A 16533-nucleotide genomic window follows, 5' to 3' on the forward strand; every position below is an offset into this window, starting at 1 on the left:
TAGGTCAGACTAATAATTATGACAATTTCAGGCATCCCAGTTTCCTGATCATATCATTTTGATAAATTTGACTGCTCAGTTTCCCTGAGAATTGTAGAGCACTAAATAATCCCACTTTGAGCATCTGACCTGGCTATAAGTCCAATTTATTAGCTTTATAAAAACATAGCAAGTGCTTTAGATGTTTAATGTTTCCTGTCACATAAACTAAATTTATCCGTGCACACAGGAATGTTTCTGTGGAACATCTGTCATTGTACCAGAGCTTGAAGGAGCCCTCTGTGTAAAAGAAGATGGAAAAAAGTCGTGGAAACGTCGATACTTTCTCCTGCGAGCTTCTGGGATTTATTATGTTCCCAAAGGAAAAACTAAGGTCAGAAAATGTAAAGATGCAATTTTGTTTGCTGGAAGAGAATTCTTGAGCTTTAAACTAAAGTAATACTTAATCAAATATCTGAAGCCATACTTCCAGTCAGAGACACTTACAGGGAAAATGTAAAACAGTGCAAGACTACCAGCAGGAAATCCCATAACAAGAAAAGGCTCTTACTCAGTGAGTCCTATTAATAAAACACCATTAAAGGTGCTGGTACTACCCCCTAGTGGCAGTAATACATCCTGCAGACAGCCAAAACGTATCTATTAATCAACCAAGGATAAGAATTCCTCTGGTCACTATGAGTAACAACATTGTAAATAGGTTTGTGAAGAGTTCTTCTGTTCAGTACTTCAAGCGAATTTGCAAACACGTTCTAAATGATTTGACTTTTCCAACAGACATCTTGTGATCTGGTTTGTTTCATCCAATTTGAGAATGTCAATATTTACTATGGAATGAATTACAAAGCAAAATACAAAGCACCCACTGATCACTGCTTCGTGCTGAAGGTAAACCACAACAACTATATTTAAAGCGTTAGCTGCTTTTCATTTTCATTTTGTTGAGAATTGTTTTAATTATCAGTTTATCAGAAATTAGGAAGTGTTAAATGTACAATTGTGAACTATGTATACTTTCAGCTGTGATACTTCATCAGGATAGAGAATATGAAGTCATATCACAACCATAGGACTGCTGTAACTTATGACACACCTGATTGGGAAATCCCTTGAGGTTGATAATTGGTACAAAATTTGGAAATATGTTCCATTCGCCACTATTCCTCACCCCTAAATGAGCAATACACTAGAAATCATGAGTGACATACCATTCCATTGCAATTAAACTAAAATGATACACTTGTGTTCTCAAAGCTCTACATATCCTTTGGCCTTATCAGTCAAACGATTTGGAGCAATCCCATGCTGACATATTCCAAGGTTTTATTAAAAACATCTATGTTTTTTTAACATGGAATTTATCTCTGTCCCTCCAGATTGGCAGGTAGTAGCCAATGTTCCATTCCCTGGATGTAGCCATTTTAAATTCCATGGAATCATGACATTCCTGTGGTATATCAACCAGAATGCAGTGAATGAAGTAACATCAGTGATGTGAAGTCATCTTCCCATTTATCTTATGCTTGTTGGCTAAGCAATGGGCCAGATTTTTCCAGGGTTGGGTGGATTGGGCGTTGTCAGCGAACTGTCAGCATTTGCCGTCATTATCCCTCTAAAATTGACCACAACTTCAAACTGGGGCACATGAAGATTAGTGCCAAAAACCTGAAATTTACTATATCACTGATGGTTCCGACACAGGTTACACTATGGACTGCCCACCCCCTAGAGCTGGCAATCACTGAAATCAGTTAAGAATTTAAACTTTTGTGCCCAACATCGCCATTTGAAACCCTTTAAAAAGTTACACCTTGTTCACTTGGTTGTAACTGGGTTTTTAACAGCGATATGATTAATAAAACTTGATGAACAACAGAACTGGCCCAGAAAAAATAATTCTGTAATCGTTGAGTGCTGTTACATGATTAATAAGTATATTTATTTAGCTAATCTTTTCAATAATTTTTTTTAAGAAGTTTTTTTCCAAATATTTTAGCTTCTACTTTCACCCCATGTGTATGTCCCAATCTTTAATTTGCTTTATGTAAACATTTTTAAAAGTGATTTTGTTTTAGTGCTTTCCTGTTTGGGGGTCACCTGTGAAAATCCTTTAATGTGATTGGCTGCTTGGAAAGCCTCATGACATCACCACTGCTCAATCCTGGGAATTCCCCAGTATAGAACACTGCAGTCAGCTGCAGAACCACTGAATGGCGATAGAGGTGAAATTCTCACCGGCGAACTCATTAGATCTCTCAGCAAGACTTACTCCATGGTCAGCAGCGAGCGTCCTTGCTTTGTCGCCATCTGCAAACTCCGGTCCAATATATTTATCTCAGCTCCTTTTTCCTTCAAGTCTGGTTCGTGTTACTTGAGTCACATCTTCTTCTTAGGCAGTCGCTCAGGATCGAGGATGACTTGCTTCCATTCCAGTTCGAGGGGTTCTGAGATTTCTGATAAATCCAATGCATGAGATGCAGACTCTGCCACATGAGGGGCAGGTGGTGCTTGAAAGCTCAGGTAGATGAGTAGTTTGAAGGTTTGTTCGCTCCCTCTGATGCCTCGACTTCACACTCCACATGTGCCTGATCAAGTCCCTCGAGGTGTACAATGCCTTCCTGAATGAGCTTTCTCCTTCTAGGATGGTCACGAACCAGGGACCCATATGAATGAATGGGGATGTTTGATCTCTTCAGGGATGCTTTGAGGACATCTCTAAAGCATTTCCACTGTCTTCCTGGGAGTCTCCTGGTGTCAGGCATGCGAACAACATGTCCCAGTCAGTGGAGCTGGTTTTGGGCGATTAGCGCCCCAGTGCTGGGCAAGTTGACTTAGGAGAGGACACTGCTGTTGGACCATCTTTCTTGCCACCAGTTTTGGAGGATCCTGTGGAGGCATCTCTGGTGGTACCTCTCCAGTGCTTTAAGGTACCTGTTGTAGGTTGTCCAAGTCTCCGAAGCATATAGGAGCACAGGGATCACTGCTGCCCGGTAAACCATGATCTTAGTCTCGGGTGTGAGATCCTGATCCTCAAATCGACCCTCAGACGGCCGAAGGCTGATCTGGCATACCCTTAAAAGGCTCTGTGTCATCAACCCAGCTGTTTAAGCTGCTCCAATCCTACTCGACTTTTGCAACAACTGGAACAAATCTTTTCTGCCATCAAATGCAGAGCTTGTATTATACTACATGCTGATATTGCTGTTCAGTGATGATGTCATCATGATGGACAGTATTTCCTTGCTATAAATTAAAATTTATAGTGTGGAGGTTTTCTATTATAGTGGTCTATTGGGATCTTTAATCTGTCACTCTTACTAGTAACAGAAAGTAGTACAGTAAGATCATGTTATCCAGAAGGGATTTTGTTCATATATGTATGTATTCAGGTTTTGGGGAGGGATAAAATGGATATTGCCACATCATTTTACAATAAAACTAAAATGGTCAGAAATGCTTCCAAAAAGTAATGGCATTGCGGTTGTTTCTTGACTCCCATGTGTTGCGCAACTCCCAGGTATGTATACAAGTGTGTCCCCCCTCCCCAAACAAAATCTAGCAGAATTGAATAAAAGAGAAAAGAAAGACTTGCATTTATATTGTGCCTTTCACGACCACCGGCTGTCTCAAAGCGCTCTACAGCCAATGAAGTACTCTTGAAGTGTAGTCACTGTTGTAATGTAGGAAAGAATAGCAGAATGCTTCATCACAACTGACCAAGCCAATTGAAGTTCCATTTTCATGCAGCACTTCTTCTTTACTCATGGAATGAGCTTCATTTTCCACTTTGCTTTTTGTCTGCAAAATATATATTTGCCAGATTTGGCAAGTCTTTGTTCAAACAAAACCTGCACAGGGGTAAATGACTTTCACTTGGACTGCTGTGATTCAAGAAGGCAGCTCACTACCAACTTCTCAAGGGCAATTAGGGATGGGCAACAAATGTTGACCTTGCCAGCAATGCTCACATCCCACAGAAGAATTTTTAAAAACTTTGGTCAGATTTTTCTAATGCCTCCTTCAAAAACACTTGATCTAAATGCTTGTATGTAAAACCCTATAGCTGAATGTATTATACTTTCAAAAGATCAGAGATTAGTTCCTATTTTGATGATCAATTTAATTTGCTAGCACCCCCAGATTCAGAAAGAGTCACAGTACATCAAGTACCTATGCTGCGATGACCCCTGGGCTCTACAACAGTGGGTAACTGGGATAAGAATAGGAAAGGTGAGTGAAAAGTAGAAATGTTGAAATTGTTACTGAAACAGAGTAATTAAACAGTAAGCTTTGTCCCCCATCCACAAACCTTATCTTCTAAATATTTTTTATTTATTTTTTGTCATAAGCCTACTTTAAAGTTTTCCTCTCTTTGGGCTATCCCTCTTCACCTCATTCCCTCACTAAGAAGGTAGCTTAGAAGTTTCCATTACTGTTAGCATTGCTCAAACAGTTCCTATGAGTCATGTGGGAGCAGCCAAAGCTGACTTATTATATTTATATTGTAGATATCCTAATATTTAAATGCCTTGTAAAATTTAAGTGTCCCAGAAGAATAGATGTGTTTCATTTAATTGATTGAACCAGATTCTCAATTCCATTATCACCTCTATGTTGCCAGAATTTTACCTGACATCAAGTCCTGGATAAGTCAGAACTTAGTCCAATTGAACATTGGGAAAATCCAAGCCATCTTATTCAGCTCCCACCAAAATCTCTGTAGACTTGCTTCTGATTCCATTTTGCTCCCAGCTGTACATTTAGGATGAAGCAGTATCCAGTCTAGGAATCCTGTTCAACCCTGCACTGAGCTCTACAACCCCATATTCTATCCCTCACTAAGACTTTCACCTCCACATTGCCCACCCCCAATCTTACATCACTCCCTCAAGTGCCAAAACTCTTATCCACACTTTTGTTACCTCAAGATTCAACTTGTCCAATGTTCTTCTCAATTGCCACCCAATCGCCACCCTATACAAAGTATACTCATGAGAAACTCGGTTGCCTCCATCATGAACTGCAGAAGGTCCCAGTCACCTATCAGCTCTGTTTCATCAATCTCCCAGCTGCCTGTGTCCCAATGCACTGAATTTAAAATTAAGACCTTGTTAATGTCCTCATCCATCCCAAACCCCACAACCTTCTCCAGTCCTATATACCAGCCTAATACCTAGGATCTTTTGATCTGGCTTGCTATACATCAGCCTACATTCACCCTCACTACCACCACTGCCACTTTTGTTTCTTTACCAGATCCTTCAAACATCTTAGTTCTACTCTCTGGAAGACTCTTCATAAACTAATTTAATCTCTGCCTTTAAAACTCATACATTTGCTATTCTCCTCTATTCCTGCTCTTCTTTGTGACACACCTTGCAATGTTTTGTTATGTTAAAGCAATTATATAAATGCACATTGTTGTTGTTGTTGCTATTGTTCTTGAACATTAGTTTGCTCTGGTGTTAATGACTGAGAGGCTGATTGCTTGTCCAGCAGAAAAGCCTGCAGCACAAGGCCACAGCTGAGCTGAGAGCAGGTAGGTCTAGTGGAAGGGTGGGGTGGGACAGATTGTGGGTTGGGGGGGAAGGGAGTTGGTGGTCAGGGGGATCCAATCATGAAGGGGAGCAGATGGTGGTCAGGGTGGGGGAGTCTGTTTGTAGGTGGGGGGAAGCAGATGATGGTTGGTTGAGGGGCTTTGATTGCAGTAGCAGGGGGAAGCAGACAGATTGCAGGGGAATTTACTGAGGGAAAACACTCCTGCTCCTCCTGGCCCACGAGTGGTGCTGTAAAGGCATCTATTTGAATTCAGCCTTTCTCACCTCCTTTCACCTGCCAGTTTTGAGGAAACTGGGCCTGTATTCTCTGGAGTTTAGAAGAATGAGAGGCGATCTCATAGAAACTTTAAAAATTCTTAAAGGGATAGACAGGGTAGATGCAGAAAGGATGTTTCCTCTGGCTGTGGGGTCTAGAACCAGGGGACACATTTCAGAATAAAGGTCAAGCCATTTAGGACTGAGATGAGGAAGAACTTCTTCACTCAGAGGGTGGTGAATCTTTGGAATTTTCTGCTCCAGAGCATGGTGGAAGCTCAGTCACCGGGTCTGTTCAAGACAGAGATCAATAGATTTCTAATTGCTAATGACATCAAGGCATATGGGGATAGTGCAGGAAAGTAATGGTTGAGATAGACGATCAGCCATGACCTAGAATAGCAGAGCAGGCTCGAAGGGCTGAATGGCCTACTCCTGTTCCTATGTTCCAAATTGATACATTTTTACATGTATCTTGTTGGAATACAATAATTCTGTCAGTCTTCCTTATAGACTAGAAAAATCTAACTATAGATTATAAAATAAATGACAGTTGTTTGCCGAATATTTATCTGACTTATCTGACTTTATCTGACTTAACCAAGTTCACCTATGCAATAAAATGGGCAAATCCCTATCAAAAATTAACATTGGTTTACTAAGACTGACAGTCTATTGGATGAGGGTTTTCTCTCACTGTCTGGGTCATAGAGGATAACGAGTTCTCTTTTCTCTTTTTAGTACAGTAAGACATTGTATGACAATTACAAAGTGGCAGTACAAAGGGCTGGTCTGGCATCACGATGGGCGAATTTATCAAATGTGGAACCAATCAATACCGCAAGCATGATTCCAGGTATATGCATGGTTTTGTTTAGCTTACAGACTCTTTTTCTTATAACAATGCATTGATGTTGAAGGAACCAGATATTTAACTAACATTTTATGGTCTCAATTCGTTTTGTGATTTGGTTCAGAACAGAAAAAGGTCACCAATCTCATGTTCATACATGGACCGCCCCCACCGCACCCCACCCACCACCCAACTACCACATCTCTCAATCTTTTCTCTTTTCAGAATAGAAAGAGCTTGCATTTGTATAGCACCTTATTAACATCCTTAAGCGTTTCAAGGCCAATTGGTTGCTTTTGAAGTCCAGGCACTGTAGTTAATAAGCAAACTCAGCATTGTCGCACAAACACCATGACTATCCAGTTAACCTGTTTATGTTGGTGTTGGTTGAGGGTGGAATATAATGTTATGAAATTCTTTACATTCAACTAAATAGGCAGCTATGGCCTCAGTCCAACATCTCATCTGAAATATCCCTCATTAAATACTGAAGTGTCAGCTTAGAATATCAGCTTAAGTCCTGGAGAGAACCTTGAACTTACAACCTTCGGCAAAAGTGGTACCAACAGAGCTAAACCAATATTTAGCTAATGTTATCATCCAATTGTCTACTGAACCTGTATAATGTTTGCTTCAATCATCTTTTCCTGGTAATTAATTTCATGACTGTTATCCTTTGGGTGAAAACATTCCACCTGACTTTTCTTGCTGCTTAGTCTAATTTTTCATACATGTCCCCTGGTATTTAAACCCTTTGCCATAGTGAACAATTTGCCTGGACAACTTTGTCAATTCTATTTCATAATCTTGAAAATTTGATTAATTCATCTCTTTACTAATGGAGATGAGTCCAACTTCCTTAATGTTTACTCATAGCTCCAATTCCTAATGTCTGGAATGTGGATTTTTGCAGTCAGGATCAATGGTTCAAAATATATATTTTGTGTACTCAATGCATTGACTGTTGGTTACATGAGGCCAAAGCTGGGGCTAAAGAATAGCCACCAGAACATAAGTATACAAACCTAGAACTTTCTGATCATAGTTTGAAAAATCCAAATTGTCTTATCTGCATACATGAAAATTCAGAGCTATGCACTGATGTGTCAATGTTTACGTACACATATTGGGGTATGCACAAGTTTAACTTTGTATCTTATAAATATGTAAATTGTGAAAGCATTATCGTTATTGTACTTTGACAGCCAATGATCTGTTAATTAATAATTAAATTAAAAAGACAAATCATTCCAAATGGCACCACTTAAAATATTGGGTTGAAGAGTTCCCCCTACTGCCTCATTTCATATCTCAGGCAGTGAGGGTATAGCAACATAATAAGGCCACTATCACATCAATCTCTAAAGCTGGTCTGGAGGGAATGAGAACTGGGTGGATTAGCCTAACTATAAATTCTGCTTTTCAACAAAAATAATTTCAGAGAGCCACGGATACGCTTTACTCTTTTCAAGGATGTTAAATTCCTTTGATATTTTTCCCCCCGCTCCCCTTCCTCACCTTGACCATGGAAAAAATTTCTTCAGTCCCAAAAAGTAGGGCGAGCGGGCTGCTGTCAGGATGCCTTCAATGTCATTCAGCAGCTGGACACCAGGAGGTGTGTGTAAACAGCCTGCTGGAATTTCTGAGGCCATTTTTCCCCTCTTCCCTTTATGCTCCACCTAACTCCTTCCTGATTGAAATTGGAAATTTAGCAAAGTGGCATACCAGTCCTGCATTCCCTCAGTTTTAATCTGATTTTAAAACAAATAAATAAGGTATACTCTAATTTCACTGTGCTTTATGTGCTTAGAATAAAAGGTTTTTGACTTAATTAAGGTGTACTTCTAAATTGCAACATATAAATGCTTGTTGTTTTATGTTGGTCTGTCTGTCACTCATCAATTCCTATTAAGCTTTTTTTTATTGTTATTAAGCTGCTCCTCAAGCAAATGGACACCCAGGACAAGCCCAGCAAGCACTGAACCCAGTCAACTCTGCGTATTCTGGAAACTGGAAGCATGCAGAGGTAAGCGCAGTAAAAATTGAGGAGAGATGACGGAATTATTTCCGTGAAATCTTGAACACTTAGTAAGTGCATGGATTTTCCCTAAAAGTTTGACTACACTGTCTTCTGTATCACAGATACTATTTTTTGTTTAACTGGCTGGATCGGCTACAGTGGGGTACAATCTAAATGTTTCTCAAAAGCTAACTTTACACCTTACTACTTTCTATTCTCTGTGTCCCTGATATAAATGAGCACATGGAGTTTTTGATAAACCTGGCTCGCTGCAACTGCCGCAACACAATGTATAAAGAGCACTAGGTTCTCTTCAAATGATTGCTGCCCGTAGTCCCAGCAAGCTGCTGCATTGCACTAATAGTGATATGCACATGATAATCTTGTGCAATTACTTCAGTGGGAAAGCACAGGTTGAACCCAATTGCATTTCTGAGCACAATAATTTTTCACTTAAAACATAACATTTTTCCATTGCTAATGGGCCTGAAATGCAAATGCACCTTATGAGTAAGCGCACATGGCATGGATAAGTTGTACAAGACTGCCGGTACCATGCAGTCTGACTGCTGGTAGGCCTGGGGCATACAATCAGGCGCTTGAGGTCAGACTTTACGATGTATGATTTTTGGGAAACAAAGATGCATGGGTGAACCTCTTCAAAATTATTGCCTGCGCTTAATTTCATAACTTCCAAAGAGGCTCTGCCCACAATACGGACCTCAGCTATATTTGTAATGCACATCAGAAGCTGGGACCTGGCCTACTCAAGCAGGCTTTTTAAAGAGAGATAATTGCCTCCATTGCAGTTAAAAGTAGAGTATTTTTGTGTTTGGATTGAAGCTTTGCTAATTTTATTCCAAACATTAGTTGGTTTTATGGAATAGACTGCCAGTTGTTTTTTTTCTCTTTCATTATTAAACTTGTTTTTGGTGACATTTAAATTGTACCATATGAATCATACAAGTGTTAAGGAAGCTTCCTGAGGTGAGGCTTCTTATTGTGCTGCAAGTTTAAGATGAACGTAAGTTCACAAGGCAAAAACAAAAGCAGCTGCAATGTCACTTGTCACTATCCCGGAACTACACTTATAGACTCTTCTGCATGTACTTGCAAATGTCAAAGAAAATCTTTATTTCACACCTTCAGTTCACAACACAAGTAATCACACAGTTAGTTCATCTGCTGCAGGGTGCCCAGCAGACAAAGTTGCGAGCACGAACAGCTCTGAGAATCAAAGGTTAATAGATGCTTATGGCACAGAAGGAGGCCACTCAGCCCATCATACCCACGCTGGCCCTTTGAAAGAGCTATCCAATTAATTCCACTCCCCCAGGTCTTTCCCTATAGTCATGCAATTTTTTTTACCTTTCCAAGTATATATCCAATTACCTTTTGAAAGTTACAATTGAATCTGCTTCCAGGCAGTACATTCCAAATCAAAACAACTCAATGCACAAATAACATCTTCACATCTCCCTCTGGTACTTTTGTCAATGATCTTAAATTTGTGTCTCCAGTTACTCAACCACCCGCCAGTAGAATCACCTTATTTATTCTATCAAAACACTTACAAATTTCGAAACCCTCTATAAATCTCCCATTAACCTGCTCTGTTCCAGGGAGAACAATACAAGCTTCTCTAGTCTCTCCACATAACTGAAGTTCCTCATCCCTGGTGTCATTCTAGTAATTCTCCTCTGTACCCTCTCCAAGGCCTTCCTAAAGTGTGGTACCCAGAATTGGACACAATACTGTGGCCTAATCAGTGATTTATAAAGATTTCGGATTCTTTTCTTTCTTTGCACGCATAGGGCTAGATTTGCTCGCGCCAGCAGGGCTCCCAATGCCATGCTGAAAAGGCGAGCAGAACCCCGCCTCAGCCTCTTGGAGCCCCTACCCACTGCCCTCCAGTGCGATTCAACAGCATTCAGGCACTTACGTGCCTGGTGCCGGGATCTCAGTCCTTTTAAGGACAGGGATCCGTCTCCAAGAGTTGGTGACCAATCAGAGGGCTGGCAGCTCAGCAGGATCAGGAGTGGCACTAGTGATGGAGGCCAGAGGGTGGTCAATGAGGGTTGGTGGGGTGGGGGGGAGGTTGTTAATGGAGGGGAGGCCTTTGTTGCCCGGGGCCCTCCGTTGGCCACGGATTGCCTATGGATGAAGCCCCGCACCACCAAGCCCACAGGGAGGTTGCCTTGTTTTCTGATTTCATTCCAGTGGCAGCGGGAAGAAGCCCTTAAGTGGCTACTGGTTGGCCACTTAAGAGCCTCAATTGTCCTCTGGGCGGTGAGGCCATCTTCAGCCTTTTCCACCTCTGACTTATTCTTGGTTCAATGGGAAGTCAACGGGCATGCCACCCCCCCCGCCTCTTGTCACAATTCTATGGGCCCCCCATCTCTTATTCCATGGCGGGGGGGGGTGGGGTGGGGGTGGTGGTTGGCAATTAAATCCAGCCCTTATTTATAAAGACAAGAGTCCCATATGTTTTTTTTTAACAGTTTTATCGACTTGTCAAGTCACTTTCAAAGATATATGAACCCATCAGATTATGAGACAGTACTCTCTGTAGGGCGCTACCATCTCTCTAATTCAGATAATAAACCTGGTCCTAAGATACCGAGTTGTTGGAACTTGAGACACTTGGTGAACGAAACAAGAAAGATATGGCCAGTAGCTGGAATGTTAAATAACAAAATTAGAAAAACAAGAAAGGTTCAATGTTTGCTACAGGAATATTCATTTTATGTATGACCCATATAATAAAATTTTTTTTCAATTCGAAGGAGAAGACGACATATAATACTGATAGCACACTCCCACCACCACCTGCTCAATTTGTATATCAAGGATCTACACATGTTGAAGAAGAAGAGCTACCACCTCCCCCTCCATCATTTGAACCTCCCCCTCCACCTTTTATACCTCCTCCAATGCCAGCAAAACTATCCAGGCCACAGCTCTTTCCAGGTCCTCCTCCACCACCTACCCGACATTTTCCATCTGCTACATCTTCTGCAACACCACCTCCTACTGCAATCAAACGGAAAAATTCAGGTGCAAGTAATCAACCAAAACCAAACGTTCACTTTGCAGATTTACCTCCACCTCCTCCGGATCCAGAGAACTTTCCAGATTCTCCTCCAGATTTTCTGCCACCACCTCCTCCTTGTTTCACCAGCAATTCTGGAGGGTCACCACCACCGCCACCACCACCTCCACCACCTTCTTCTAACCCAACCATCAATGTTGTGAAAAGACCAGTCGTGCCAAAAAGGAGTGAGAATACCATGGTGACCTCCAATTCTAGACCTGGAGAAGGTGGATCGTCAGACAAGCCAGACCTTATGTCAGATCTCATGAAAGTCCTACAGAAGAAAAGAGCTGCATTAAATGAATAAGCACTAACAATTTTAATCAAAGATTTGTGTTCATATTTACAGTTTATGTGAAACATTTACTAAAAACAGCTTGAAAAAAGTAGGCTCATACTGGCAGTAGTCTGATCATCACAAGACAAGAAGAAGCATTTGAACAATGGAGGCACCTAAAACTGTGGAAACAAGCAATGTATTAAATGTTGCATTATCAAAGAAAATATATATATGATTATACAGTTGGTATGTTAATTTTTTCACATCTGTACATATGTGATGTTCTGTTTTGTTTTACAACGGTATCCATGTTACTTTAAGAGAGTGAATTTAAATTCCTTCTGAAAGAAAATGTGATGAGGTTTTGAGCCAGAAAGACCAGGAAGGCCCCAATTTCAGTTCCTTATCTGTGCTGATTTAGTTCAACCTGGTAGACCAATGTTGAAGCCATTCTATATGATCTCCAGATTAGAGGGATATGAAATAGAAGTTTCCACTTCTGATTGCCTTCCTGCTGTAAAGTAGGTATGTGTAGAGATCAGATGAAAACAGGATCACAGCTCAGCTATGATGCTGTGTGTGGCCAAACAGCTGAACTCCTCATCTAGGCTCACAAATGAAGAATGGCTATTTGGACCAATTATCAAAAGGGCTTCTTGTCCCTATAGAACTAATTTCTTCTTCATTTTCAGTGTAGCAGGGAAGAAAATTTAGAATTTAATGAAAATAACCACCATTCATGGATTTAGAACCGTCTGCTTTCCATTCCTTTCCAGTTAGCAGAAAGGGTCCACTGAAAATAAGAAGGCTGAGGTTGTAAAAACAAATAAACGGGCAGGAGGAGCAAAGATGTTAATTGACTGTCAACTGTAGTTCATATCATTTACCTGCTTAATTTAATCTTCACTGTTTCACTCTTGAAACATTCATTGTTGTATTTTTAAATTACTGGTTGCAGTTTTGTGTTTAAATAACCCCTACTTACTAGTAACATAAAATATCCTGCCAAATTTTTAATGTGTTTATCTTGAACTTGCCTTATCCTCATTTTTATTTTCAAAAAGTAGTAGTTCCTGGCAAACATTTTCATTTCAGATGAAGGTGTGCAAAATATTTGCTGGGTGCTGACATTATGATCTTGTTGTTAAGGGCTATAGTTCACTGGCTTTATATCAATGCCTACTAAAGATGCAACCCACACATGATGCACCTTAACCAGTTTTTTTAAAATCAAGTCACTAATGCTTTTATTGTGTTATTTTTAAAGTCATCAAAAAATCATACCGTTGTTACAATCAGGTGAGAAGGAGTCGAAGGGCTCCCCTCTTTTCCCTCTCCTTGTTTGACCACAACAGATCTATTTCTTTTTTAAGTGGATATACTTGCCAATTCTGTGAGTACTTAATTGTATGGTGCTGTGATCATAAAAAGAGCCAATCGGACAGATTTTCTCGAGTTTAACAAAGAAAGAGGTTAACTTTATTGTACTTAAACCGATCTAAGTAAAATAATAAAATGCACTCCGACTTTCACACACACACACTTGCACACACACAGCGGGGAAGGATAGATGGGTCGAATTAGAGCCCAGAGAAATAAAAGGGGTATACAGTCTGTGAAGGTTGATTATTCAGCTGGCTTCAGGCTGAATTTGGTGGTCCTGAGGCTTCTGGTTTGAAGGTGTGGACACTGATACAGTGGTCATAGAGAGATACAGCACTGAAACAGGCCCTTCAGCCCACCGACTCTGTGCCAACCATCAACCACCCATTTATACTAATCCTACATTAATCCCATATTCCCTACCATTCTCCTACCACCTACCTACACTAGGGGCAATTTACAATGGCCAATTTACCTATCAACCTGCAAGTCTTTGGCAGTGGGAGGAAACCGGAGCACCCAGCAGAAACCCACATGGTCACAGGGAGAACTTGCAAACTCTGCACAGGCAGTACCCAGAACTGAACCCAGGTCACTGGAGCTGTGAGGCTGTGGTGCTAACCACTGTGCCGTCACTGTTCTCTGGAAGACAGCAATTGACTGAATTCCTTCCAGAGAGATCTCTGTCTGTTCTTTCCAGAAGGTTCTCTCCACACAATAGCTCCCCCATCAGGCTTAGGTCATTTAACACAGTGAATATCGATTTAACAGATTAATACAATCAAACACAGATCAATTAAACGACTGATCACTATAGTCTGCAGCAGGCAATATGCCTTGGTGCTCATGATCAGCAGACAGAGTTTGAAGCTTGCAAGGTCTAAGTAATATTCAGGTTTCCAGCTGGTGGATTAATAAATCATCATTCGACCTAGCACGTTTTCGTGACACCTCCGCACTCCCGAAATGAAATGCGATGACAGAAGCATTTCATTATAAATTTATAAAAATAAAGAAAACTGTACACATTCACACACTCATCCTTAAATACTCCCTTCACAATCTCACACTGCCATAGCTATGCTCTGGTTTAGTTTTCGTCCAGGATGATTCTGCACTGAGTTAGACTCTGGATAAAGCATTAGCTCTCACATTGTTTTTCCCTGCAATGTGGTGAATCTTTAGGTGGTAAGGTTGCAAAAGTAGGCTTCATCAAAATAGCCTTGCATTCTGGGTTTTGAATTTCTCCACAAAATGTCAAAGGATTGTGGTCGGTGCAAGCTACAGTCTCTTTGAGCTGGATTTTAAGGAGCCCTCACATTGGGATCCGTGGCAGTGGGGGGGGGGGGAGCCTGATGATGGCCCCGGATGAGGCCCGCCATGGATCTCGACGCCAGCAGGGCCCAGCTCGATCCTCCCGACAACAGCAAGGCACCATGGCGCCTCCCTACCGCTGGGCAATGGGACCACAATTTGAATATTTAAATCGATTAATTAATTTAAATATACTTACGCCTCCTCTTGCTGGCCCACCATGATCTTCGGCCCAGCGACCGGCACTCCCGCGCCTTCAGACCCCCATCCAGGGAAACGAGGCACAACACTGGTGGGGAGTGGGGAGGAGGTAAGTCTATCAGTACGGCAGGGGTGGGGCGGGTCATGAAAAAAACAACCCAAACCCGACCTATCCACAGCGGACCTGAGCCCGACCCGGCTGAGTCCCTCCAATTTCGCCCCGGGCCCAACCCAACTGCCCCTTTACTTAGCTTCCTGACACCGAAACTCCAGGAAGGTGCAGCGTGTGCGTGACGACATCATAGAGACGTCACTTGCTCACTGCGCAGACTCAGTTTCGTCCCGGACTCCCAGCTCAGGTAAGTTTTTTAATTTCAATACTTACCAGCAGAGCACTTACCGTGTGTGTCCGGCCCAACCCAGACCCAGCCTGACCCGGACCCGGCCCGACCTGACCCAAGTCCAAAAGCTGAACCCGGAAGAGGGGCCCGACCCGACCCGAAACTGCCACATCGTCGGGTCCCATCGGGTTCGGGTCGGATAGCAGGCCTTTAAGTGGGGGAGGGGCAAAAGAAATGTATTTATTAAATAAGCTGGTAAGGCCAACAGCTCTTTAAAAATGGGGTTAGCGCCTGCACAGAGGCAGCTGACGCCATTGCCAGGGAAGAACAGCCCGCCCCCTCCGCATGATCAGGGTGGGGGGGGGGCCGCCCACGCTTTTTAAATGAGTCACTGCACTTGAGATTGCGGTGGCTCTTTGGCGTGGGGCCCGCACGGGTGGGCCACCATCTTTGAAGCATCGGTGGCGAGCTTATAAAATCCAGCCATCTATATCCATTTCAGACATATATTTCAATGTGCTTGAGAGCCAGTAACAGTCCCAGAGTTTCCTTCTCCACAGTGGAATATCTCTTTCGATGTCAGTTTAATTTCTTGGAGAAATATCCAACTGGTCTCTGAATGCCTGATACATCATCTTGGAGCAGGACGGCACCTACCCCTGGTTCACTAGCATCAACTGCCATTTTAAATGTTTTTTAAAGTTTGGAGCTGCGAACACCAGTTCGTTGGCTAAGATGCTTTCAGCCTTGCGAAAGCTGTTTGGCACCTCCCTGACCACACTACCTTTGCTTTTTTCTATAACAAGTCTGTCAGTGGGGCAGCTATAGTGCTGAAGTTTGGAACGAACTTGTGGTAAGACCCATGCATCCCCAAAAATCGCATTATTTCCCATTTGGTTGTGGGGACAGGAAAATCCATCAACGCCTATACCTTTGCTGCTCTAGGTAGCACTTGCCTTGACCCACAATATGCTCTAGGTAGGTTACCTGAGCTTCAGCGAACTCGGTCTTTGCAATATTTACAACTAGGTCAGCCAACTGTAACCTGCGGTCTAGGTGGTCCCCCTAGGTGTCACTGTGCATTAACAGATCATCCAGGTACACGACACAATTGGGCAGGCCAGCTACTACCTGGTTCATCAGCCTTTGGAAGGTGGCTGCGGCATTTCTTAATCCAAATGGTATCACCCAGCACTGGAATAAGCCATCCGGGCTAACAAAAGCCAAGATCTCT

At 42.1% G+C, this 16533-nt stretch overlaps 1 protein-coding gene across 2 annotated transcripts in view; it reads left to right on the forward strand.

Annotated features, from left to right (window-relative positions):
* Positions 1-13077, forward strand: part of apbb1ip (amyloid beta (A4) precursor protein-binding, family B, member 1 interacting protein) — a 156288-nt gene extending 143211 nt beyond the window's left edge. For both annotated transcript variants that reach the window (XM_068013909.1, XM_068013912.1), the window contains exons 9-14: positions 230-373; positions 778-888; positions 4132-4230; positions 6555-6669; positions 8601-8692; positions 11473-13077. In XM_068013909.1, the coding sequence (XP_067870010.1) occupies positions 230-373; positions 778-888; positions 4132-4230; positions 6555-6669; positions 8601-8692; positions 11473-12087 (1176 nt within the window). In that variant the 3' untranslated portion in view covers positions 12088-13077. The remainder of the gene's footprint in view (positions 1-229; positions 374-777; positions 889-4131; positions 4231-6554; positions 6670-8600; positions 8693-11472) is intronic.
* The last annotated feature ends 3456 nt before the right edge of the window (positions 13078-16533 follow it).

This window comes from Heterodontus francisci, chromosome 2, assembly GCF_036365525.1.
Source record: "Heterodontus francisci isolate sHetFra1 chromosome 2, sHetFra1.hap1, whole genome shotgun sequence".
NCBI lineage: Eukaryota > Metazoa > Chordata > Chondrichthyes > Heterodontiformes > Heterodontidae > Heterodontus > Heterodontus francisci.